General features: G+C 43.9%; 1 protein-coding gene and 1 long non-coding RNA gene across 2 annotated transcripts in view; both read left to right on the forward strand.

Annotated features, from left to right (window-relative positions):
- Positions 1 to 27,278, forward strand: part of Galnt14 (polypeptide N-acetylgalactosaminyltransferase 14) — a 196,976-nt gene that overhangs the window by 115,046 nt on the left and 54,652 nt on the right. The window contains exon 2 of the mRNA XM_048353185.1: positions 7,776 to 7,945. Within this exon, the coding sequence (XP_048209142.1) occupies positions 7,776 to 7,945 (170 nt within the window). The remainder of the gene's footprint in view (positions 1 to 7,775; positions 7,946 to 27,278) is intronic.
- On the forward strand, positions 24,503 to 25,732 carry LOC125356591. Its single transcript, XR_007211934.1, has 2 exons — positions 24,503 to 25,479; positions 25,695 to 25,732. It is a non-coding gene; the product is annotated as an uncharacterized LOC125356591 (long non-coding RNA).

The following is a 27,278-nucleotide window of genomic DNA, read 5'->3' on the forward strand; positions in this document are numbered from 1 at the left end:
AGAGCACAGAGCTTAATTTCTAGCTCTCTAAGTGGATAATAACCTTATGTATTATGGCCCTTAAAATGGTTTCTTGTCTTATCATGTGCATGGTACTCTGCTCAGACACATAGCTGAGGTGAGAATTTGGGGTAGCATAGAGCTTGCAAGGCCCTGGAGACATTAGCATTGATAATGACTGATCCCTACAGCTGGACAGGGAAGTGAGCCATCCTGTTGCCTCGCAGATGCTGTCAGAGACCCCATATCTGCCACCGGGAAGGAAGAAGCAGCTCAACATAAATTGGCTGAATGTAAATTGCATTTTTTCTCCATTAGCATTCAGCCTCCAGAAGAAATAATAGTAACCACAGCCATGTCGACAATAATAATACGTTACATATGCATTATGTCTTACCAAGCAATTTTTCATATCTTATCTCACTTCTGAGATGAGATTTGGGCCAGTAAACCCAGCTGGGGGAAAGGATTAGTTTTACCCTTGGGATGAAGTGAGAAACTGGCTGTAAAAGGTTGAAAAAGGAGATGTTTTCAGGATAACCTTGGCCCCAAATGTAAAATACTAAGCACAGCCATGCTCAGTGCTTTCTAGACTGACAAGATCATCCCTGGGCTGTGCTTGCTCTTATTTTCCCATTTCTTCCCTCTACCCTGCCCCCAGCACTCTTTCTTGCATTTATGTCTGGAGAAGTCTAGTTTAAATGAACAAGGAGGCCCTTGAAAGAGAAAAGAATTCATGAAGCATAATGCTTATTCTGATCACCTTTTTATTTGTTTGATTTTGGTTTTTGTTTTGTGTGTGTGTGTGTGTGTGTGTGTGTGTGTGTGTGTGTATGGTTGTTTTTTTGGGTTTTTTTTTTTGTCTTTTTTAAAAAAAAAGCCAGTTTCCTATTATATCATTGCTCTCACAATCTGGTGGTCTGCAGGCCAAATTTATCCTATTGGCATGTTTTGCCTTGCCCAGAAGGAGGTTTAAGGCAAAGTCACTAGGCAGGTATTACGCTGTACCTATGACATTTGTACTCACATTTCCATTCTCAGTGACCCCAGGTCTGATCACTTGTGACCCCTGCCAGATACCTTCATTCAGTAGGGCCCCTTGAAAATTGTTTGGCTCCATAGCTAAATTGTTTGGCTCTTGCAGCTAAAGAGCATTCGGATGCTGCTTTAAGCTATTTCTTGGTCCTGTACAGTAAGCTTAGGAGGGAGAGAGAGATCTGGTTGTTGAAGAGAGAGCTCTTTTCTCACTGAGAAATCCAAATCTCATTCTTCCTCCCATGGCCTTCTAGAAGTGGTTCTCCATAGAATAGCTCTGATCATGAAGTCCCACCTCTGTCCTGCTAGAGGCCACTATGGAAAGATCTCTTCTCCCCTTCCTCCCAGCTGTCCCTGGGAGGTAGCTGCAACACTATGCTTGCAGACCTGCCCTTAATCTAATGAGGTGGCTCTGTGCCCAACCCAGGTGGATTATGTGTCCCAGAGACAGCGTGCTTCAGTGTCTATCTCTAGCTAACTAAATCTGATTCTTCCACTATATCTCATCTTGGATGCTGGTTCCTGTTCTTGGTCTATAGTCTCCTCCAGCAATCTCTTAGATATGAGCAGACCTACTCTCTTGTGCCACTATGCCTTCTACAACCCCCTTTTCTCCTGAGCCGCATGTAGAAAACTGGCTCCCTTCTGCCCTTGATCTCTTGCCGTTTGGTTACCAGAGCTAAAGGACACAGAGGCTTCTCAAATCCCAGCCACCAGCTTACTGCCCCAGTCTCTGAACACAATGAGAAGGGATGCGCAAAGAAATAAATGGTGTGGGTAAAGCCAACTCCCTTAGTCTTATATTCACCAATAGTTGGGATGTATTCTTCAGGCAAGTGACGCATGGTTGGAGATGCTTATCTACATTAGAGAGTTTAGGGTTTAGTTTGGGGTGAGGTTTATAGGTCTTGGGGAGAAAGAAGAAAGACCCATCAACATCAGCCCTCATTCATCCCAGTACGTGCCAGGAGCTGGTCCTCCTCCCTTCATCATGCTGATTTCCACTTCTCTGGCACCTCCTCTCTCATGCTCATTAGTAGGCAAATTAATCTCCATATAAGGTCCACATGGTGGAAGTTTTTTTTTTTTTTTTTAATTCCAGAAACAAAAAACTGGGCTTTTGTCCATTTAGCTAATCATATTATATTTCACAGTTGGAGTTTTCAGGCAATTATAATAATTACTGGAAGTTTTCTTCTTCCCAAAGCTGGAAGCTTCCCCCAAAGTTGCATTTGCATGTGGTGTGCAGTTTATATGTGGGCGGTGAGTGCATTTATGGGGAAGTGAGGCTAGGCAGTGCCTAAGTGAGACCAAAGTCAAATGGACAAAAAGTTTGTTGTAGAGAGGAATCCAAGATGGCTGAGTGTCAAGATTCTCTCCTCTGGGAGCTAGAGATACCACACAGGAGCACATCTGTGCTCTGGCACCTAGCTATTCAGGCAGGAGGGAGATGAGGAAAATGGGCAAAGGAAAGGCGGGGGTAGAACAGAAGAATAAACTCATCCCTGTTGAGTTATATGCTTTCTCATTTTGTCTGAGAAATAGCCCTTTCCTCCTCCATTATATGTCCATTCTATCTATCAAACTCCGTAAGGAATGACGCTCCTATAATTAATACTAACCATTAAACTACAACATTGAAGGAGCAATTGCCTAATTCTGAGGAAAATTTAAATTTATGACCAGCACCCGTGATAAAATGAATACTAAAGAGAAGGAGAGAAAACCCTGCGGAAGATAAATAGAAAGCCAAGTGGGATATTGACTTGATCCTTCTCCAGTGCAGGGTAATTTGGCTTCTAAAGTGAGTTAGATCATAATAAATTAAATTTAGATTTCTGCACATCAGTTAAATAACTCCCAAGACAGAATTCCAGTGAGAAGAAGAGGTGATAATACATAGAGGAAATATTAAAATGAAGATCTGATCTAATAATCCATAATTGATGTGCTGTCCCTTGGTGAGGGAAAAGGATTTTCTAGGTCTTTCTTTTGTTGTGAACCCAGATGATTGAGGGCTGGCCTGCCCCTCCTTTACTGGAAATGGTGTTACCCATTGGGGGAAGTGTGTTACCAATAGTCATTTCTTTACCAAAGCAAATCCCTGCACTACCACCTCCACTTGTGTGCTAGGGCCATGATCAGAAAAGGAGAATGTTGAACTTGTCTTCGTTGGCTACCCTTAAAAATTAAGGTCATTCCTGCAGGCAGGATAAGAAAGAAACACAGGAAGATGCAGATATTTTTGTTTTTTCCCTTTTTCTGCCAGTACTGGGGATGGAACTTGGGGCCTTGGTACTTATTCCTTAGCTTTTTTCACACACAAGGCTGGTACTCTTCCACTCTAGTCATACCTCTACTTCTGGCCTTTGGTTAATTGGAGACAAGAGTATTTTGGATTTATCTTCCCTGGCTGGCTTTTGAATGGAAATCCTTAGATCTCAGCCTCCAATGTAGCTAGGATTACAGGCATGAACCACCAGTGCCTAGCTTACTTTTGTGACTAACTGGCAGGAGGAAGAAAGAACTGAGGCTGGAATGGAATATCTGGTAATAAAGAATATAGAATTGAAAGTCAAATCTCCTGGAAGAGTGTCTTAGTGGTGAACTTGCTATGACCTTGAGGAAGCTCCTTTGCTTCCCCAGCCTCAATTTTCTCATCTGTGAAATGAGAGCACTATAACTGTATATTTCATCAGGCTCATGACAATGACATTGGTCATGACATTGACAATGGTCAATACAAAGCATTTTCAAGTGGAAATGCTTTGCAGGTTCTAAGCCTTTCTCTTTGACCTGGGTTGTATTGACTTTCAGCCCATACTTTTCATTTCTAAAAGTTCTGTTTGGTTCTTTATCATATCCATCTGGTCATTTGTTTTGTCTTTCATCCTTGCTAATATTTATTCCCTACTTAAAGTGTTTTATCTCTAGTTAAAACTCCCATATCTGACTCCTAGGAGGATTTCAATTTATTTATAGTTTTTAGTGATTCTTGCCTATTCTGAATTGTTACCTTGTATACCTGGCAGGTTTTTGTTGTGATTGTATCTTTGGAGGAACTTTAGTGAGAATCCCAGGGTGTTAGTTGGAGATACTGCTCTCCAAATATGACTTACACTTGAGGTGAATATAAAACCCATCTAGATCCCTTTGTCCCCTTCTTGGCTTAATTGAATCAGACATGAATACAGTTAATACAGTTTCCAGTTAGTCTTTTCCAGTCTAAGTTTAACTTCTCAATGACCTTTACCCTCAGGGAAGCTTCACATTTTGTCTTTGCTTAGCATACCTAGGAGCAGATAGATGATTCCAGTTAATGGGAAGTAGAACCCCTCCACAGAGATACAATGGGTTTGGAGAGAGACAGTCTTTCACTGAAGGGGGGAATGAAGAGTTAAAAGTAAACCCCATTTTCAGGCAGCCCCCGTTTTGTTGTCTGAGCAAACCCAGGGCAAGCTTATTAGGGCCCAGCCAGTCAAGAACTCTAACTGCCTGGGAATGCTTAACTCTAACCGCCCCTAGAATGCCTCGAACCCTGAGCCAATCAGATTTGTACCCGTAATCTTGCTTGCTTGAACACCTGATTGCTGTAACTTTGGTTTTTGGCCTTTATAAGCTCTGTGTAATCGCAGCTTGGGGCTGCCTCCTAACCTCCGCTGTGTCAGTGGGTAGAACAAGGCCCCGAGCCGCGGCTTGCTTGAATCAAGTCTTGCCTTGCTTTTGCATTTCGGAACGTCTGAGTCTCGGTGGCCTTCTTGGCGGTCGTTTCGCGACTTGGCATAACATCACCTGTGAAAATAAAATATGGTACAAGCTTCAGGCATGCCCACCAGCATAAGTCACAAGAGCAGCTGCCTACGAACCCTTGATGTAGAAGTTGGCCTTCCTAGTGGGAAATTTCCTGGCTGAATCCCATGCTGACCCCATTTTTGAGTTGGACAAGAAGAGCTTAGCCCTTCGATACACATCTTAGCCTCCTTGTTGTTCCTGTCTGTGGGGAGTGAGAGGCTCTACAGGAAGATTAAACCAGCAGATCCATTATTTACTTTCCAGTGAGCTAGAGTTAGCCTCCTATCAAAACTTTCTAAGCTAATCCATCCAACAAATAGGGGTTTGGGAGGAGTCTGTGACAATCTCTGTTCATGCACAACTATAAAATGTTAGTGTTGTTATCTTAAACACACCTTCACTGTTATACAGTGCATTCTGTTTTCACAGGAGCAAAACCCAGCTCCTCATGCAGGCTGTATCCCCTCAAGAGGTCTCAGTGTAGCAAGATATGATCTGCACACTTGACACCCTGTGGGAGAGTACTTCTACAGATGCCTCCCACTGACAGTTTGTATGACTTCTCTTGCCAGCTTGGCTGTTGAGAATCCTAGCTGAGTTTTCACTGTATCTCCTCCTGAAAGCAGTTCCTACCAGATAGGCCAAGGATGCTCAACTATCTTATAGTGACAAGAACCAGGCTGACCAAATTCAAGCCTTTTGCACTCCTGACTCTGTTTTGGTGTGAGTAGAGAGTAGAGGGCTGGGATGATAGGTTACAGGCCCTCACAGAATCCTTTTTTTTTTTTTTTGTTATGGGTTCCTGACCCTTTACCTGCTTCTCCAGCAGTTGAGATGTTTGCCAACAGAAACCCACTTTCATAAATCAGGTGAGATAATCAAGGTCACTCTCCGACTAGTCTCTTTGTGGAGTTTTCATCGCTCTACTCCATCTCACATTTGTGACAAAAGACAGTTTCCCCATGATCTGCTTCCTAAGACCCGCGCTTTCCTCTATCAGGTCCTTGTTTCAACCCACATCCAGATTGTGCTGTTCCTTGAATAGCCCCTGCCTCCCTATGATGGTTTATTTAATATGTCAACTTGACTTGGCCCTGGGGTGCTCAGACATTTGGTTGGGCATTGAGCATTATTCTTGGTGCATTATCCTTGCTGTGGTATGTCATTGAGGAGGGTATTTGTGGATAAGATTATCATGTGGATGGGAAGATTAAGTAAGGCAGATGATCCTCCTCTTCTTGGTGGACCCATTTAGTCCACTAAAGCTGGAAGAAAACAAGTTGATACTAGGAGGGAGCTCCTCCTGCCGTACTACCTTTGACCTAGACATTGCTTTTGCCATACCCTTGGACTAAAACTGAAATGTTAGCTCTTTCTGGATTTCCAGCTTAGCTACCACAGATCTTTGTCAGTCTCCATAATCATGTGAGCCAATTTTGCATATATTTTTAAATAATCTCTCTCTAAGATTAACTCCCTGTCTCTCAGTCACTGTATCTCTCTGTGTCTGTCTTTCTCTGTCGCCCTTACTTTAAATAGCCCTAATTAATATGCTGCCATTATCTGGCTTTTAATGCATACCTATTTCTTCCACAGTTATCATTTAAGCAAAGCAAAGTCCCTACCCATTCTTCAAGATCTAACTCATTGGACCCGCCTCTAGTAACTGTTCTGTTTCACTCTTCTGTGCTTTCAACATTGTCTTTGAGATTATGTGACTGAGCTCACCTTGTGGTATGGCATGGCATAAGTGTGTCCAGCAGGTCTGTCTTCCACATTACGATCCCTTCCAGGTCAGGGACTATCATTTACACCTCCCTCCTCTCTAGCTCAGAGCACCGCAGGACTCACAATTTATTTAGAGAATTGCAGTGAATTAAATTGGCAATGAGCCCGTGGGAGACAGTTCCATGGCCCATCCCACCAGGATGGCATGTCAGGGTCACCCCAGGGTGATGTTGCAAGCAGAGGTGACAGCTGCTAGGCTGTGACATTGTACAGGACAGGATTGGAGGCTCTGAAACACCCCCACCTAAGTTCCCCCAAGCATGTTCTGTAGCGGCAGTATCGCAGGACGTTAATAAAATCAATTATTGGATAAAAATCACTGGTTTCCAGAGATTCATTTTGTGTTATTAGCAGGAGAATGCTGTTCGAAAGCAGATAACAAAAAGGGAAAGAGAGAGATCAATTACCAGATAAGATCACGAGGTGTCTGAGATGAACGTGCCGAGTGGTGTGGCCCATCTCACCTGCCATGGGGCCCCAGCACCTGCTTTGCTGTCTGCTGAGCCGGCCCTGGGCCTTCCTGCTCAGATGCCATGAGCTCAGGACATAGATCCTGCCCTGAGATGAGATGGGGGCTCTACTCCCTTCAGATGAGGCAGCATGAGACTCTTGCATAATGCATGGAACACAGGAATAAGTATGGCATGCTTGGTAACAGTCTTGGGTTGGAGGAAGCAAGAACTGGGGTTTCTGATGGGGTCACACCTTTCCCGTGGCAAAGGAGGAAAGAGTGATGGTCCTGGAGTGTCTGCTCTGTGACTGCCATTGTCCTGGCTGTTCTCCAATTTCCCTGGAGAGATTTTCTTCTAGAGTGAGGATACTACATTTCAAGTCCCAGTCCTGCTTCCTCCTAATTGTAAATGTGGACAGAGCTTACCTATGAAGACTGTTTTCTCACTTGTCCAGTGGGAATATGAGCAATTTTGTGACAATTATGTGATAGGAGTTAAGGTCCTCGAACAGTGCCTGCTATGTAGCACTCAATGAATGTCATTGGCCATTATTGACATTGTTCTGATGGGATTGTTAATGTTCTGTCTCTGTCCTCATCTTCGAGCCTGACATTACCAGAATAAGTCTGTCTCTGGGCACTGTAGGTGGATGGAAGTGAGTGTCAGGCAGGTAGCCATTCTCATAGACTTCTCATTTGTGTTCCACAGCCTTCTGATGCTGACTGGGATGACCTGTGGGAGCAGTTTGATGAGCGGAGGTATCTGAACGCCAAGAAGTGGCGAGTTGGTGATGATCCATACAAGCTGTATGCTTTCAACCAGAGGGAGAGTGAGCGCATCTCCAGCAACCGGGCAGTTCCGGACACTCGCCATAAAAGGTACCTCCTTCTCCTCCTTTCAAACTACTACCCTCCACCTCTCCTTGCTGTCAGGCTGGATCAATAGTAGGTTTGATCTGGGGGAGCATTGTATGTAACGCCCAGTGCCTAGAACTGGGTCAGGCTAGCTACTTGCCACCAGTTGGATACTAAAGAAAGACTGATAAGGTAATTTACCATTTGTGATACTGCTTATCACTGCAAGCCATCGCAAAGTTCCCAATTGCCTTCTAGAGACTGGAGAGGATAGAGGTGCACCTGAGAGAGAACAGCTTCCCCCCACACCCTGTGGCCAACAGAGATGACACTTACTGCGAACTTGGAAGTGCTTAGCTCCAGATGACAGATTCTCACAGCCTGCCTGGCTTTCAAAGTGGGTGATGGAAGGGTGGGAACACCCTGGCAAAGTCATCTTGGTGTCTCTTCTGGTAGAGGAGACTTCCTGTGGCAGCTGGTGGAAAGAGAAGCTTAGGGACCTCTTCACTTGCTGTTGGTTCTGCTGTCTACCTGTCCACCACCCTCTTGGACAGGCCATTTCTTCAGTTGATGGCAGAGATCAGGCCTGGCACTATGTTAGGAGCTTTATTTCCCACTTGTTGTTTTTTCCTTTTTAAAGGAGGCTTTGTGAAGATGTTTTGTCTAATCACTAGTCATTCCTAAGTGATAGCAGCCTTTATGCTTACTGGTGAAGCCTGGATGGACAGATTGATCTCAACTCCAGACCTTCACTTATGGCCTCTGTGCTTCTCTTTCTCTATTTGTTTGGGTCTGATGGGTTTGTAAATGCTCTGTCTATGGCCCCATGTCAAGCCAAAACAAGCCTGGTCTCTGTGACTGGGCACTGATAGAGGGATGGGGTTTAGTACAAGGGAGTAAGGATTTTCATGACCTGTGAGGGTCATTATGTTAAGTGGTTCTTAAGTTGGTAATATGTGAAGGCATGTAGACTCAGTTTCCAATTCGGCTTTACAACTCTGAATGATTGTAGTATGGATCCAGTGCAAGTACTCAGCTGGTTCTCATTAATCATTATTCCCTAAAGAGCTAGAATCTTGGTTTCCCCATGAATATAGCAAAGGCATGGAAGGATGATATTATGGCTTCTAGCCCTGACTATGAATTTACCTCTGCTGTAAAGGTAGCACATCCTTTCATCAGCAGCAATGTCTGGCATCCCCCAATGCCAGAGACTAGGACATGTGGTCCTTCCTACTCCTTTCTATTGACCTGAAAGATTATTAAAGTCAAAATCCTATTTAAATTTATATTAATAGTCCTATTTAAATTGCCTAGTCCTTATCCTACTCCTTGGCCATCTGAGAGAATTTTATGTACATATCAGAAACTACACATAGGAGAGTAGGCAAGAGGGAATAGACATGAGCCTAGATGCCTGAGCCCCCAGGAAGGCACAGAGGTACCTCCTACCCAAGGAAGTTGCTGGTATATTCAAGTGAGAGCCCCCACCCAGGGGCATTTGCAGAAAGGAGACTCCAGGAAGTCTCTGTCTCATCTATAGAAAGGAGACACCAAGAAGTCACTGAGCATGGGGCTGGGGATATGGCCTAGTGGCAAGAGTGCCTGCCTCATATACATGAGGCCCTGGGTTCAATTCCCCAGCACCACATATACAGAAAATGGCCAGAAGTGGCGCTGTGGCTCAAGTGGCAGAGTGCTGGCCTTGAGCAAAAAAAAAAAAGCCAGGGACAGTGCTCAGGCCCAGAGTCCAAGCCCCAGGACTGGCCAAAAAAAAAAAAAAAAAAAAAAAAGAAGTCACTGAGCTAGCAGGCACTAGGGGATACAGAATGGGACTAGTTTCCACACTCTTCTCTGCTATGTGAGGCAAAAGTCAAAGTCTGAGGAGGGTAGACTGGTGCTAGTAGGTGACAACAAATTGAGCCTGTCCCTAAAGAGCCAAGCTCAGTCAGCCCCCAGGCTCTGCACATTCCCAGTGGGCTCCGTCTGTGAAGGGGTTGTGATAGAAATGCTGAGAAGATTGAGACAGAATTTGCACATCATTTGGGAAGACCAAAAAGGAAAGCATATCTACCATATGTCTGCTTCTCAGTAGCAATCTTGCCCTGCAGGAACTAGGATTGTGCCACTCAGAAGTTTGTGGTTCTTAGTCTGAATGATCAGGAAGATGAAAGGTCAGGAGATAGAATCAGGGCAAATGCCTAGGTCCAGAAGTCAAATGGGCAGTTGTGAGCTACCATGTCACATTCATAGTCCCAAGCTACCACAGCAAGAGACTCTGATTGGATCAGCCAGCCCTAGGCAGAGTTTGGTAAAGTGCTTCCCCCCTGCTTTTGTCGCCCTTATGCTTAATAGGAATTTCAGAAGCTGCCAAGGAAGCAATGGGCCAGGGCCCTTCTAGCTAGAGGAGTTCTCATTAGTTTCTCAGGGAAGCCATGGCTCTGAACTTGAACTCACCAGTTAAATCCCCTAATCCTTCTGTCATTCCTCCTGATGTATTTTGACTTCATTTGGAGGTGGGACCTGCACTTTGCCTTCAGGGACCAATAGAGCCCTCGCATTCATTTTGGGGCCTCCTCATCTCGGTTCTGACTAGCTGTGGATGCTATCCCAGACATTCTGGAGACTAGGGATTCTTACTAGCAACACTGTTGACATTTGGGGCTGAAGGATACTTTATTGTACATAGGGAGATTTCAGCAGCATCTCTGACATCTACTTACTAGATACCAGTAATACACCCTACCCATCCCCCTCTACCAAGTGGCAGCAATCAAAACCGTCCCCAGACATTGCCTTCTGTCTCCTAGAGGACAAAACTGTAGTGAGGGACACTGTTGTAAATGTGGCCTTGCTGTTTTACCTAAGTTCTCAAAAACAGAAACGGATATGCATGACCAGCCTCATCACCAGCAGTAGGATGTACCAAACTTCCTCTACAAAGCACATCAAGAGGATGGCCAGTGTCTGAACATAGGCTCAAAGATCGGACTGTCCTGTGTCTCACTGTGCGTCTGGAAAACTGAATGAACTTAGTAACTTGCTCAGCTTCCCCACACCTCAGTTTCCTCTTTGGAAAAACAGAAGTAAAAATAACAGTGATGATCCTGTTTGGTTTCTCTAAGGGTCAAATAAATTCATGCACAAATTCTTGAGTAACTGCTTCATAGGAAATATTCAAACATTTTTAGTTGTGCTTTGATGACATGGTTTGTGGGCAGGCAGATGCTGCAGAACCTGGAATGGAAGGGTCTTCTAGAAAACCAGAGATACTCAGACCTGAGGTACAACCCTACCCCAAACTAAGGAAGGACCATTATCCAACAACCAGGAAGAGGAAGGCAGATTACCATGTTAGGCATGGTGGTGGGGGCAGGGAAGAAGGGAAGACAGAATGAGTGGGTTTCAGAGGAATGTGAGTGGAATCAAACAATCTGGAGTGTTGCTCCTGAGCACTGGCCTTAGTAGTTCTCAATTCAAGCTTCTATTAAAAGAAGCACTTGGGAGTCTTCTTAAAATACTAATCCAGACTGCAGTCAGCAGAAGTGTTGCCATTCTAAGCTCCCCAAATAACTTTAGTGAGTGGTAAGGGTTGATACCCACAGCTCTAGGTACATGCTTCTCCAGCTTTAGTAGGCAAACAAAAGATGTAATCAAGATAGGATTCTTTAAAAAAGATTCTTTTCCTTCCTTCCGTTTTCTTTCCTTCCCTTCCCTTCCCTTCCTTCCCTTCCCTTCCTTCCTTCCTTCCTTCCTTTCTTCCTTCCTTCCTTCCTTCCTTCCTTCCTTCCTTCCTTCCTTCCTTCCTTCCTTCCTTCTTTTTCTTTCTCCTTCTTCTCTCCCTTCCTCCCTCCCTCCCTTCCCCCCTTTCTCCCTCCCCCCTCCCTCCCTCCCTTCCTTCCTTCCTTCCTTCTTTCCGGGTACTGGAGTTTGAATTCAGGGCCTCATGCTGTCTTGGATTTTTCAATTAACAGCCATACTTCCACTTCTGGATTTCTTTGGTAAACTGGAGATAAGCATCTCATGACCTTTTCAGCCCTGGCTGGCTTTAAACCATGAGTCTCAAGAGCTCAGCTGCCTGAGTAGCTAGATCCCTAGCTACTATAGAGTTGAGTCACCAGAGCCCTACTGAGACTCTCCCTTTCTAACAAGCTTCCAGGTGATACCAATGGCACTGGTTCATGGATCGCATTGAATAGCAAGGGTTCAGAACAATGGTTCTCAAAGTCTGGTTCCCCCAATTAGCGGAGAAGCAGCATCAGCATCTTGGAAACTTGCTAGAAATGTACATTCTTAGACTTCACCCAGAAATTTCTGGGGATGGAGACCAGTGACCTGGCTTGGTAAGCAAAGGTTATGCCAAGATCTGCTTATTTGGAAAGCACAGAGCCTCGTCTTGCTTTTATGGCTTTCCCTTATAGCCCAGATGAAATCCATGAGTGAATTGGTTCAATAGGAAGGCTAGGAGTTGCACCAGAAAGCAGGAAGCCCTGGACCTTTTTCCTTCTATCTTGTTGACACAACTTGTCTCTGACCCTGTGAGATTGGCCTCTGGTTCCCTTATTCCTCTCCTTCTTCTCCTGGCTCTTTCATGCACGGGTGCATGTTCTACCATTCCCTGGAAATCATATCATCTTCACAATGAAGTTTCTACTACAGAGCCCTTTTGTTGCCTGTGGCCATTTGCCTTCCCTTGGCTCCTGGCTCCTTCATGAGATCCATGCTTATGGATACCAACATTGCTCTCAATGGGCCACTTTGAGTTCCTATCATCCCTTGAGGCTAAGGTCTTATTAGTTATAATGTAAGCTTCACACTAGGATGAAGAGCAAGTTAAGCACCTACTACAGTGTTTGGTATGTAACAAAAGTTCAGTGACGTGAACAACCAGAGAGAGTCAGATTGAAAATGACATTGGCTGCTCTCATCCACCTGCCTTACGTGTAGAAAGGAAAGGAGAAGCTGAGCTCTTTTCTTGTTTTCATTATCTTCCCACCCTCAGGGACCTAATCTGAGGAATGGAGAAAGCAGACAGTTAAAGGAAAAGGCTTTTTCCCTTAAAGAGTTCTCATTACTGAAAAGAGAAGAGTGAAGAAACAGCACGTGGGAGGGGTCTGAGCTTATTAAATTTGCTTCCAATTTTCTTACCACAGTAATTGGATTCTGATTTATAGGATGCGTTTGGACAGCGACTGAAAAAGAGAACTATTAGCTGAGCATTAGAGCAAGAGCTGCCAAGGAGGTGGTGTTGAGGCGAATTGCTTAGGAATCTGAAGATGCCTCGTGACAGAGTGGAGGGAGGAAGGCTGTAAGAGTCTTCACCCAGCAGCCACTGTGCTGGTCGGATTGCCACATGTATGGGCAATATCCTATCATTCGGCGGTAAGAGAAGTTTCAGAGAACTCTAGAGACCTCGTTGCTCTGTAGGAAATGAAGCAGAGTAACCTTTTCTCTTGGTTCTATGTCCCATGAAGCCCATGGCATATTATGAGAAGTAGTCAGATGCACCTGGAGCTCAGGGTTGAAGAAGCAAGTAGCAATCCCAGATAAGACTGTGCCAAGGTGAAGATTCTCTCCCAGGGTGTGCATCCACTTCATCTGATTTTTCACAGTCTTGGGGCTACAGCCTGCTATATAGCCTTAGACATGCATATCTCTGCTCAGGCCAGGTGACACAGTGGGTATGAGAACAAGAGCAGGATTTATTACATCCTGGTTCACCTCTCAGCCTCATTGTCTCTTCTACATAACCTCACTGCTTTATCATTCTGAGACCTTCTGCAGTTATGGATCTGTGTGTCCTTTTTCAGTTGGTCTTCATGGTCCAGCTAAGAACACATATCCTGCCCATCTCAACAGAACAGAACAAAGGGCATTCCAGTTCCTACTTCCACCCCCCCCACCCCCCCCACCCCAAATCCTGTTAGGTCTGTTAACACTGATGAAAGTATCAGTTTCAGTTCACTTTCCAGGTCCTGTGGGGTCATGAGGATGAATAAGATGAGCCTTTATCATACAGGTAGTAACAGGTAGTGGTATACCATATATAACTTTAATGTAAGGAAGAGGAAATGTGTAGCTGGAAGGAGTCCTAGATTTCCTAAAAGAGCTGTGCTGTTCATGAAGCAATGACTAGTCCAATAAACAGTCCTTGTTTTCCAGTGGACCTACCTTTACTCTGTTGTCACATGTTTTGGTGACAAGAGCTGGGTTTGCTATCATTCCAGGAGCACATAAAATATCTGGCAGACAGGAAGCCATAAAATGAAGACACACCCCTCAAACAGGAAGGAAATATTTTTGATAGAGCAATGAATATTTCTGCTGTGGCCTAGCAATGCCAATTATGGGATTACTTGGATTGCAAAGGAGCAGGTGGCAGGGTGGGCTGCACCGAGTTAGCGCTTTGGAAGCTTCATTAGGTCAGACATTCCCTGGCCTGGCTGGTTCTGATTGCTCCCCTCCACATATTCTCCCCCGCCCCCCCTTAGTTCAGCCCAGTGCTAAATGGTTCGAACAGTGGGGCGCCCATTGCTGGCCTGGAGGGAAAATTCCACACTTCGATACATCTCACCAGGAAGACATTTTTCCTTTGCTCCTTTCCATCCTGGGAAATGAAGGGGCAGTGGCCCAGCCTCTGAACGCATTTCTCCCTCCTTATATTTACTCGGTTGGAATGGCTGCCAAAGATCATCATCATTTCTCTCCTTGTGCTCGTCACTTAGCAGTAATAGGATAAAAATCTTTACGGCTGGAACGGCTAAGCGTAAAAAATGTTCATATTCCCTCAGAGTCAAGGCTATTCTACCAACTCAGCACAGCTTTAGTGATTCCACATCAAGGCCAAGGGAAGGGGAGGGAAAACCCATCACAGACACTTAGCTTTTGCAAACAAGCTATCCCCATCTGCTACTTTCTGGTCCCTCTTGTGTGCCATTTTTCAACACATGATGTGAGTCCATTGACAGTTGCTCTGAGTAGCTTCACTGGGGCACATCTCAGAGTTCAGATTGCTGTGGGAGGAGCCTCAGAACATCAGGAAGTGTCTTTACAGCTGAACTATGTCTTAGAGTTAATGCACAGACTTTTTGTGTTGTATTGAGGCTCCTGCCCTGTCCCAGGATTCAATGAGACTATTTCTATTTTGGCCATGTAGCAAATCAAGGGAGATATAAACATTCTGTGAAAAAGACAAACCAGTATTAGGTTAGCCTATGCAACAGAAGGCATTTCCTTCTGGATGGAAAGAAGAGGCTTCTTGAAGGAAATGGCATTTGGACTGGAATCTGGAGATACACACATAACTTTAGGATTGTACCCTGTGGTAGAAACTCCATGTTAGGATAGGAACATAAGAAAGTAACAGGCGGTAGAAAAATCACAGCATTTTATAGGAATCAGTCTTGTTTACTTAGAGTAGGACAATGGTGGGGGAGACATAGGCAAGAACATTTCTAGAAGGGAAACTTGATTTGGTGTCATGTTTAGCCCAGTCTTCACTTTAGGATATGGAAAACTAATGCAGTAACACTGGAATGTTCTCATTCTCATTCTGCCTTTGCCCCCATTGTCATGGAAACTTGAGAGATGTCCTGAAGACACTTCCCTGGTGAGTACCACATCGTGAGAACTCATAGGAGGAGAGGGGGACAAAGTGTATGGAGCGAAGGGAGGCCAGGGAGCAGTGATGAGCCTTCCCTAGCCCAGACTGATTGAACTAGTTAGTTCCAGGAGAGAGCATGCTATGGGAGCCGGCATGGGAAGCCAGCATCCTCAGGATGGGTAGTAGGATCATTCTGGGGAGTCTCTTCCTAAGTGAGGTGGAAGAGATCAGAAGTTGAACATTGGTATAGGAAAGAAAAGAACTAGGAAGGAATTGGGAAAGGGGTCTTTCTTTGAACTACTCAATTTCAGACTAAGACCAGTGTGGGCTTCCAAGATTTGAGCACAAAAGCAAGACTACAGAGTAAACACACACCTAGGTAAAGAGACAAAGAGATTAAAGGGGTTGGTCAAAGTTCACACTGCTTATCAGTGCTTGGTTCTGAGGCTCAAAATCAAGTTTTCATATCATTATTATTATACTATATATAATATATATTGTGTATGCATACATATATTATTCTCCATGAGCATAAAACCTCTTCTAGGCTCAAATTTACTGAAAGAGAGAGAGACACAGAGACACACAGAGAGAGGCAGAGACAGACAGACAGAGAGGAAAGAGGGCGAAAGATAGGGACAGCACAAGAGAGAGTGAGAGCACCTGTGTTTAACTTGTACTTTGGATAGAGGAGAAGAAGTAAAGTGTAAGGTTTCTGAGTTTCCCAATTAAGATCATTTCATAACTATATTTTAGCTTTGCCTGGGAACATAAAAAAGAATATACTTGAATCATCTAGTGAAACGAAGAAAGCCATCTGGTATTCTGTCAACTAGCCCACCTCTTAACAGGTAGATTCCTTGTTTCAGTAACACCTGTGGGGAATATAGCATCATATTTTTTTACTCTGGATTATCTTTTTAAATTAAATTTTATTATTATAAAGGTGATGTACAAAGGGGTTATAGTTACATAAATCAGGTAAAGAGTACATTTCTTTTTGCACAATGTCACCCCTTCCCTCACTCTCCCCAAAATTATCTTTTTTAAAAAAATTGGGTTTTGGTGGTGCACTTTGAAATGGCAGGAGGTTGGTTGAGGAGAATTGGAAGCCTATCTTCTGACATGTTCTCTTTAGTGCCCTGGGAGGTGTGTGTGTGTGTGTGTGTGTGTGTGTGTGTGTGTGTGTGTGTGTGTGTGTGTGTAAAATTCAGCATTGTTGAGCTTGGCTTCCAGTCTTACCTCTTTCATGGACTGCATTGCATTGAGTTTCTTTTAGGCATTCCCTGGGTTCTGAAATCTTCCTGAAGACACAAATTTGCTCTAAGACCTCATCTCTCTTCTACTTTTCTTATATTAAAGCATAATACACCTACAGAATATACACACGTTGACATGTGAAGCTTGCAGAATTTCTCCAAAAAGAACACACTCATGTTCCTAATGTTTCTATGTGTCATGAATTTTTCCCCAAAGAATACATGCATGCTTCTTGTTCTAGATTAAAGAAAAGACATTATTATTAGTTGTCCGATTTCACCCTTGTGTCTCTGCTCCACGGGCACGTCCCCTTTCCATAACTACAACTGTCCTGGCTTTGAATACCATAAATTAATGTTGCTTGTTTTTGAACTTTATAGAAATGGAATGACTCATTATGCAGTCATTCGGTTTTTCTCAAAATTATATGTGTGTAATTCAGCCACATTTGGGGAGGTACAATTTGTTCTTTCTGATTTCCATGTGGTATCCTTTTGTATGAAAACATTATAATTTATATATCTATTCAATTATTAATTCTCATTTTGGGTTTTTATAGTTTGAGGTTCTTATGAATAGATGATATCAATCTATGATTTATATTATCTTGTCTTCTGGTGAGCATACATATGCATTTCTTTTCTTTTCCCTCAGTACTAAGATTTAAACTCTGGGCCTTATGTTGGTAGGCAGAAACTCTGCCACTTAAGTCAAATCTTAATTCTTTTTTGCTTTATTTATTTTTCAGTTTGGGCTTGTGTTTATGCCCAACACTATCCTTGGACTATGATCTTCCTCCCTACGCTTTCTGTGAAGCAGAGTTTATACGTTTGTGCCACCCCACCAGGCATATGAATTTCTTTCGGCGTATTACTTGGAACTTTTTATAAATACCGTTACACAAGAAGATTGTGGTAGAGCTCACCTGTGCTGTCTTTGTTATCTGCCAATTGCTGGTGTTTGTCTTTGCTTCCCAGCCTTTCTGGAGGCTGAGTGGTGCTATCTTATTGTGTTTTCCATTTGCCTGTTCCTGATGATTAGTGAAGATGAGCACCTCCCCATGACTATATTGGCCAGTTGGAAAGCTACTGACATGTTTTGCCCTTTCTCCATTTGCCTGTGCCCTTTGTCTAAGAACCAAATACAGAGCCTGATTCTAAGTCTTTGCTTAGAAGCCTTTTTCTCTTTTGGTTATTTATCTATTTCTTTGGCAGTTTGCCAACAATCTGAGGCAAAGTAATAAAATCGAGAAAAATAACTCGGCTAAGCATCAGAAGACGACCTGTGTCCTTTCTAAGAAAACACCCCCAACTCCTTGAGTTCCTTGGGTGTCCATTTCTATACATGTAAGATGAGAGAAGTCAGTCAGAGATGGTTATTAGGGTCATTTCCAGCTCTAACTGTAAGAATGTGCGGGAACTAGCTTAGGAGTGGAATCAGGTTGGAAGCTATTTCCAGAAACATGATGCCCTTCTGATCGGCAGCATCTCCCTCCCCCAAGATCCTGGATTAATCTTTCCTTTCATACATTCCCCTTTCTAATAGGGCTCAAGGGCCTTGCAGAACCATTAGCAGGCCTTTTTTTTTTTTTTTAATTGCTACCCTGTCCATTTCCTCAAACCAGCCCTCCCCACCTGTCATGTATTCCATGTGGTGGAGGTTACCAGACCCCTCCCAGACTGATACATGAGCTTTGGCTATGTCCCCATGTCTTTTCACTTACTGGAAAGCCCATCAGGTCCCTTGGCTCCTGGAGCTGGCATAGATCACGAGTGATAACTCGATGCCACACAGTGGTCACCACCCACATTTTTCAGTCAAGAATAAAGAGTTAGAACACTTCGATTTTTTCCCCCTTTCAAACCCAGAGCATTGTCATGTGCTATTGCCTCCCCCCCACCCCCAGTGTTTCAAAGAACTACGATCAGCTTGCATGATTTAAGGTATGTGCATCTAATGCCAAGAAGAAACAGGGCTAGAAGAATTGGCTTGAAGAAATCCTGAGCCTCTCATGATGGGGACCAGAGTACCTGCAGCAATTCTTAAATAAAAAGATAAACTGCAGTAACTCTATATCCTAGCTCTAAATCCTAGTTCTATAGTTCTGTAAGCTTTAAATAAAATGTCTCTACCACTTACTAACTGGCCATTAGGTGAGTTACTCAAACTCCCCAAGACTCCATTTCTTTATCTTTAAAATGGGAATAATTATGATGCCTAGAAAAGGGTGAAATAATTTCATGTCAAATGCTGAACATACGTTTTAACCTCCTTAAGTGCTTGGGGACTGCTAGCTATGTGTGGGGGAAGTGAAATTCTTCCTAGCATCAGGGCCAGCATTAGCATAAGCCCAGTGACCTTTCCATGTTCTGCAGCGATGGCTAAAAAGCACCTCAGGGAAGTAGAGCAAAAATGGGACAGGTGTGGAGCAAGAGAAAGGGATGATGGGTAACATGAGCTCGGAGAGGTTCTGGCCCAGGCCGGCTCCCTACCTCTTAACTGGACTGCTGTGGCTCATACACATTGGGCTGAGCTAAACGCAGGGGTGAATGCATGGAAGGTGTGCATCAGGGAAGTCCTCAGAGAGTTCAGGGCCAGCTCCAGCTCCCCCTCATCCTTCCATGCCTGAGTGTTGCCTTTGCCTGAATGTCATGTTCCCTTTAAAAACTGGGAAGCAAAGAAAGTGATGAGGCTGTTGCAACACTTTGTCTGGTGAAGTTTGTATTTGAAAGATGCTGGGGAGAGAAGCCAAGGCCAGCAGAAGGTATGATGTAGGGCCTGGGGCCAGCAAAATGTGTTTGACAAGAGATGAAAAGAGCAGGAGAGGAGATGACAGCTGTGGGTGGAAGAAGCTGTGGAAAGGAGCCCTGATCCCACCATGGTGGCAGACAGTGGGATGGCACAGGGAGCGCCACGTGAGGACTTAGGATAGGAGGCTGGAAAACCAGCAAGAAAGTATTTTGCACAATCAGGAAGAGGGCTCTGCTAGGAGCCCTGGACCACTGGGCCATTTGGACCCCTTGAGACTAGCATGGGGGCAACATTTTATAAATGCCTCTGGCAGTTTTCCTTGAGGTCACAAGAGAAAAGCCTTATGTTGATTGAAGCTTTATCATAGTCACACTGTTCTCACCTTAATACTTTGACCTTGCAATAAGTCTGAGGCTGGCAGAGCAGCTGTGTTGTGTTACTTCTCCTGCTCTCTCTACTCCCATCTCTCCATGCTTCATCATATTCTATTCACAGTTCCTTTACTCCTTGCCCGAATCTCTCTGAGCTTGCCTTGGCCACTTCTCCAGATACTTCTCCTGAGCTCTGCTCCCTCCCAAGCCAGTCCCATCCATCCCACTCACCCTTGACCCTAGCCTAGAGCTATACCATCTTTCTCTCTCACCCACGTTTTTAGTCTGCTTCTTAAGCTATCTCTTGGGCTCTGCGCTCTGTACCAGACCGTGCAGCTGTTCCTCACCTGTGTAACTGCAGCAACCTCTACTTTCATCTTGCTTGGCTTAGGGCTGTGCTGTTCCATGCTTTTACCTCCAAGGCTGATAGATTTCCAAGTGTAGCTCTCAGCTGACAGCCTTTCCCTGACACCTTTCCTGGGCTGTCAGCTCACAGCCCTGCAAGGCTCCAATCTGCATCCTAAAGGCAGGCCAGGACTTGTTCACAGGGCTCACTGCCTATGTTGGAAGGCCTGGCCATTTTATTTTCTGTTGCTCTCTTTTCTGCTTAAGACACTCCTTTTTCTTTGAGAAATTTGGATAGAAGATCCCCTCTGGGAAGACATTTGCTCCACTGGGCTGAGTTCAACACCTTCCTGAACTCATATGCTCACTGCTAAACTCATCACCTATCTACTGCAAACCCCAGTTTAATTGCTTGACATGGGGCAAGGATACTGACTTCTCTTTGTGTTTCCAGAGCTCAACACAGTGCCTGGCACTCAGATTCTATTCATCAGTGTCAGTCCCATGAGTAGGGACTCAAAGTCTGCTTTGTGTACACATTCTTGAACTCTCTTCTAAAAGCATCCCACTCTGACAGTGGAGGCATAGGAATGAATCCTCAGAGCAGAGTGGGAAGAATCAAATCATGGGAAATTTAAAGCCACCTTTACTCCATAAAGACTTCTCTTGTTTGTCCATAAATCCAGGACTATAATCGGCAAACTCTTATTGATCATACTGTTCCCCTGACATGTAGTAGGCACCTTATATATGTTCTCTTGGTTACGCCTCACAGACTGCCTGTGATCCTGGGTTTAGAGATGAAGAAGTTGACTCTGGTAGATAGAGTAACTTGCTCAAAGGATTATGAAGAATTAGGAACACAGCTGTGCCTACAAGAAGGCTGTCTCCCCAAGAAGATGGACAACCATATGGATAGAGGCAGCAGATGTGCGTAGAGGTGTGACTTGAGCTGAACCAAGCTCAGCAGTTAGATCTCAGGTCCCTGCAGAAGGGAGGATGGCTCCAGTTTTTCTCCAGGTACCTTTAATGATCATTTAGACAGCTGCAGCATGGGCTTGGAATGTCCAGGCATAGGAGGATGCAGAATCCTCTGGCTACATTAGACCTCAGGAAATGACCACTAACTAAGCCACTGTGCCCCAGGGTCACTTGGCTTTTCCAGAAAATTTTGGTCACTTGACCTGATGCCCCCTTGAAAGTGAATGGGATGCTGAGATTGGATAGAAGTCAGAGAGGGCAGTTTATTCTCTGGGGAAAAATTGGTAGTTCTCTGGAGACTGCAAGGATGGTGCCATGTCCTACCTATATCAGTTGCTACCAATACCACACAAATGGCAGGTGAGTGTGTGTGTGTGTGTGTGTGTGTGTGCATGCACATATACATGCATGTATGGGTGTGCAAGTAAACAGTTCTCCAAAGGCACAAGCAGAACCTCTTGATAGATTCAGCACCTCGCTGGGCCCATCAAGTGTGGGGGTGGGCCAGGACTTATTTTTATAATGTTTCCTGAAAAAGATTCTTCAGTGTCTGGAAGCAGGGCTCCTTCATATCTTATTTTAGCCCGGCTTGAATCACAGCATACAATAGTAATAATAGATAACACTTATTGAATCTTCACTCTGTCTTAGTTATTCTTTCCCGAGCTCTAAATCCGTACAATGATTCTCGAGGTAGGTGTTGCCATTCCTCCTCTCTCACTATAGAGGAGATTTTGAGGTCATTCAGAGTCTGGGGATAAAACCAGATGCTCTGGCACTCAGTTCACCAGCTCCATCACAAGCTCTACCACAAGGCGGTCTTTAGGACCACCTGGATTCACTCACTCATAAATCTTCTTTTACTGGCCTTTTTCCCCATCCTGCCTTGAAGGGTGCATGCCCAACAGTTCTTGAAAGCTTGATAGTTACAGGTTGTGTCCACACTTGCTAAAGAATGAGCTCTCCTCTTGCTGTTCCAATACATCATCTCATGATGTTCGCTGAGCTTTCAAGCAAGAAGCTGAGAGGACTGACACTCTACTCCCTCCTTTTACCTGAAGGGAGAAACTTCCTCACATAGAAGCACCTTAGATCCAGGCCTGAGCCTATGATTCCAGGGAGTGGGCAGCTCAGATGTGGTCTGCTTGAAGGTCAAAAGCCACACACTTCTTTCTCTAGGGACTCTTAAATGTGTGTTCACGGAAAGGCCCAAAGAAGGGGTGAAAGCAAAGGCTCCTACACCTTCCCACTCCTGATTCAACCCTTCTCCAAAATCTGCCTTTGTCACCTCCTTTTGCTCTTACTTTTGTGCCCCTAAATCTGGCCCAACCCCAGCTCTGCCATATAGCTTCCCAGTGATTCCCTCTGCTTGCAGCCTCTTCCCATTTTCACAACAATCCATACACATTACTGTCCCCATAGGACTCTCGCCTACCTTTCAATGCCATTACTAGTCAACCTTAGCCAATACCCCAGAGGTTAGAATGACCATTTCTGCCTGAACATCAGCAGCACTAAGAGCAGAGTGAAGGCTAATAATTGCAGATGAAAGGGCACGAGCTGGCTCGTCTTTCATGTTAATATTTATGTTGTTCACCCTTGGCATCTCATCTTATGGGGAGAAAAGGCACATCAGGATTTAGCAGAACAAACATTTGACAGATACCAATTGGTAAATTAGTGCAAGTCTGATCACTGGAGCTGAGGGGGAGAGGGAACAATGAAGGAGATTTTCTTTAAAGCTGAATTTTGTGATTGGAAAAGGTTATTAATTATTCTAGATTATTCTTTTCTGGCATTTAAATTTTCTTTCTTTTAAGAAATGATGGGATTTTAAAAAAGTATATTATTTTCTACAAAATAAGATGCTGCAAACCTTAATAATGATCTTTATTGTATCTTACTCATACAAAAGGAGCCAACACCTGGAAATCATTGTCTCATACTTACAATGAAATATTAAATTGGATTAGATTTAAATTTTAAGTTCAGTAATCAGAACAAATTATTTCTACTTTCTGTTTTAGTGTTCTGTACCTTTTGTCTTTTATATAAGCTTATCTGATCTGTGGAAGGGAAAGGGAATCACAGAAACTGCAGGACAAAGGATGAACTAATGCAACATAGATACTCACTAGACAATATGTCAGAAATGAACTTTACATCTTGGGGGCAAGGGAAGTGGGGGGTGGGAAGGGAGAGAAAATGAGGGAGGGGTAACAATATTTAAAAAGAATTGTACTCATTACCTTACTTTTGTAACTGTAACACCCTTGTTTATCATCTTTAGAATAAATTTTTAAAAATCAAGTTCAGGGCTGGGGATATAGCCTAGTGGCAAGAGTGCCTGCCTCGGATACACGAGGCCCTAGGTTCGATTCCCCAGCACCACATATACAGAAAATGGCCAGAAGCGGCGCTGTGGCTCTAGTGGCAGAGTGCTAGCCTTGAGCGGGAAGAAGCCAGGGACAGTGCTCAGGCCCTGAGTCCAAGGCCCAGGACTGGCCAAAAAAAAATCAAGTTCAGTAATCCCTTAGAACAATGACGTCCAATAGAGCTACATATGTACTTTAAAGAGTTTTAGGATTCATGTGTAAACAGAAAAAGTAAAAGAATAGAGTGAAGCTCTGTGTGATGGTTTATGTCTGTAATCCTAGCTACTTGGAAAGCTGAGATTGGGAAGATCATGGTTTGAGGCCAGCCTGCAAAAAAATATGATGAGATTCCTTCTCTTTCATCTCTATTTCATCTCTATCACCCAAGTTATGGTAACGAGGATAACTAGGAGGGCTGATACTGAGCCTAACCCAGGCAAAAAGAAAATCCTATTTGAAAAATAACCAGAACAGAAAGGCTGGAGGTGTGGCTTAGGAAGAGCACCTGCCTAGTAAGTGCGTAGCTTGCTACACACAAGAACACAAGAAGCAAACACAAGAACCACACAAAGAAGAATATGCTCCAACATATTATCATTTCGATAGCCAGTCAATGTAAAAACACACCACTGAAATATTTTTCATCCTTTTGAACACAAAGTCTTTGAAATATTGTGTGCATTTCACATTCGCAGCCTATCTTCAGACTAGGGATGTTTTTGCATGCTCAGTAGATGCATGTGTGCAATGGCTACCATATTAGGTGGTGCCTTCTGGAAGATCCCACTGGGCCACAGTGGGATTCAGTTTCCCTACTCTTGCTGAAGGAAATTTTGTTCATCTTTTCTGGGTATTAGGTAAACAGGAACATCCTGACCTTTGAAACCTGGGTGATAGAAAAAGCTTAAGGGTTCTCTATAGATTCCAGATGTTTTCTCAGAACTTCAGGCCGGGGCTCTCTGCTTGCTTCACTATGGCTCCATATTCCAGCTTCAGGGCTCTTCTTCAGTTTGCTTCATTTTTGACCTTGTCCCTCAATCTCTATAGCTCCCTAGTGCTACTGCCATTCATAGTTTGGCAAAGGACATTTTCTGCTCCAGCTTTGGCCCTGTGAAAACTTCACCTGCTTTTACCTTACTTACCCATGCACTCATTCTTCAGACATTTAGTTACCCTGCTAGGTACTGAGGTGACAGCCATAAATACCTGTTTTCATTTTAGCAGCAGAGAGTAGGGGTGAACACATGGTTCTAGAAAGGTACATTGGAAAAGCCTCAGGAGATGGAGACATGCTTCATAAGAGAGGTAACTTTCAATACAAGGTTAGAAGAGGAAAAATAAATACCAGGCCTCAGAAGATAGAAGAGTACAGGCCACCAAAAATGGTAGGCCATGATGATGAGCACTTAGATTGCAATGAAAAGTGCACAAAATGCAGTTTTAGAAAGATCAGTGTAGCTGCAGCATGCATGATAGATTTGAAAGGGATAAAGCTAGTTAGGAAGTTAATGTAATCATTTAGAAAAGACAGGATGAGAATGTAGAGAAGCAGCCAGATGGGGAGATAAGAAAGACAAATTGACATGACTAGGTTTAATGGAATTGGGCATTGGGGAGAAGAGAGAGAGGCAGGGTTAGAGAATACCTCTTGAGCTTGAGTACATGGTAGTTGGTGACCTTAGAAATATGATGGTCTAAGTTGATGCATAGATAAAGACAATGTTCATAGGAACATCCTGAGGTTCTCATCAGGAAGCAGGTGAGGGCTAGGTAAAAACAAGTGGCAATAGAAACCTTAGAGGCAAGTGAGATGCTCCAGAGAGGAGGAAGATTGAGAAGATGGCCTGGCAGATAGGGGCAAGTCTTTAATAAGTCTTAGGGGCTGGGAATATGGCCTAGTGGTTGAGCGCTTGCCTCATATACATGAAGCCCTGGGTTCGATTCCTCAGCACCACATATATAGAAAAGGCCAGAAGTGGCTCTGTGACTCAAGTGGCAGAGTGCTAGCCCTGAGCAAAAAGAAGCCAGGGAGAGTCCAAGCCCCAGGACTGGCCAAAAAATAATTAAATAAAGAAAATAAAGAAAAGGTCTTAATATTTATGATGAAAAAAGGAATAGTAATGCCGAGAAGAAACAGCCTATGAAGAGGATAGCCACTCCAGAGTGACATTACTAAGGCTCAGATAAAATAATTAAGCACTTAGTAAAATACAGAAAGTCAGAGCCAGTGTCCATGCCTGTAATCCTGGATACTGAGGAGGTTGTGATCGGAAGATAGCGATTTGAAACCAATCCTGAGCAGAAAACTCAATGAGACTCATCTCCACTAGCCATGAGCAAGGAAGCCAAGCCAGAATGTTAGGAACCAAGTTCAGTCAAGCGTGGGATAGGACATTCAATGACAAATAAGATAAAAGCTTCAAAGTTTGTTTGTTTGTTTGTTTTTTAGATTTTGCCTCATAGAAACAGCAGAGACCTTGGTGGGGTGTATTCTGTAGGGAATGAATGGTAAAAAGAAACTTGAAGGTAGAGATGGCCAGTGACCTTATGTAGATTAGGGCCTGAGGCCTGTCTGTGCTTTCTGATAGGGCTCCCTAAGTCTGAGTTCCTTAAAGGAACTGAGTGAGTTCAGTTGTTAAGAAGCAAGAGAGCCTAGCTCTGCTACCAGAGGATGTCCTTGGGTAGATCAGTTCACTATTCTGGGCCTCAGTTTCCCCATCCATTAAAATTAGAAACAGATGGAGCTAGTGTTTTTTAAACAGATGTCCTACAAAATTCTGTTTGGTATGATATGTGGTATACTTTACCAAGTGTATTTCTCATTAGAGTTCCCATTATGTATGAAAGATGTGAAGGGAAAAAAGAAATGCCAGGCTGTGGATGGGGCAGGTTTGGAGGTATAAGCCTGATAAATTAGCAGGACTCTCGGAGCTTTTATCAAGGACATCTGCATTGGTGAATCACCAGCAAAATGGTAATCTAGTATTTATCCACTATTTCTCATTTGCCTAACTTACTTGACCCTTGTCTATTTACTAATCATAGCATAGACATCTGGTAGTACTGTCCAAAAACTCACAGTGAAGGGAGTTCACTTAACTAGGTCATCTTCATAATCCTTTCTGGTTCAGTATTGTTATAGCCCAGGAGTTTGCTTAGAGCGAAAGAGAGAAATGCCTTCCAGATGTTGGTGGCTCAAAATAGAGATCGAATTTTTAAGGGAGTCTGGACAGTTGGCTTTATATCATACAGCCTCCTCTTTCCTCAGTTGGCTTCCCAGTTTGTCAGGGCAGACCCCATGGGATACTCTTACATTGCCAGGAAAGAGGAATTGAAGAGCTGATTTCTGAGATCATCATCTTGAGCTGCAGCCAGCAATTAGTTAGGCAATGCAAGTGCCCTAGAAGTATCAAGATGTAGGTTTTCTGAGAAATTTGATACTAGTGGAAACCGCTATGAAACCAAGGAAGTGTCCTCCAAGGATCAAGCAATAAACAGCTGACCCTGAGCTGCCTGGACAGCAAGACACAACCACCAATACGGGAATAGTTGACTGCAAAATAATGCATATGTTGGTCTTAGTATGCCTGAGTACTGTAACACCAGATGCCTTGCCAAATGGCCTTGTGCCCAAGAAAGGTAGGAATATCTGTGATAATACAAGGAATACC

Source organism: Perognathus longimembris, chromosome 8, assembly GCF_023159225.1.
Source record: "Perognathus longimembris pacificus isolate PPM17 chromosome 8, ASM2315922v1, whole genome shotgun sequence".
In the NCBI taxonomy this organism is placed as follows: domain Eukaryota; kingdom Metazoa; phylum Chordata; class Mammalia; order Rodentia; family Heteromyidae; genus Perognathus; species Perognathus longimembris.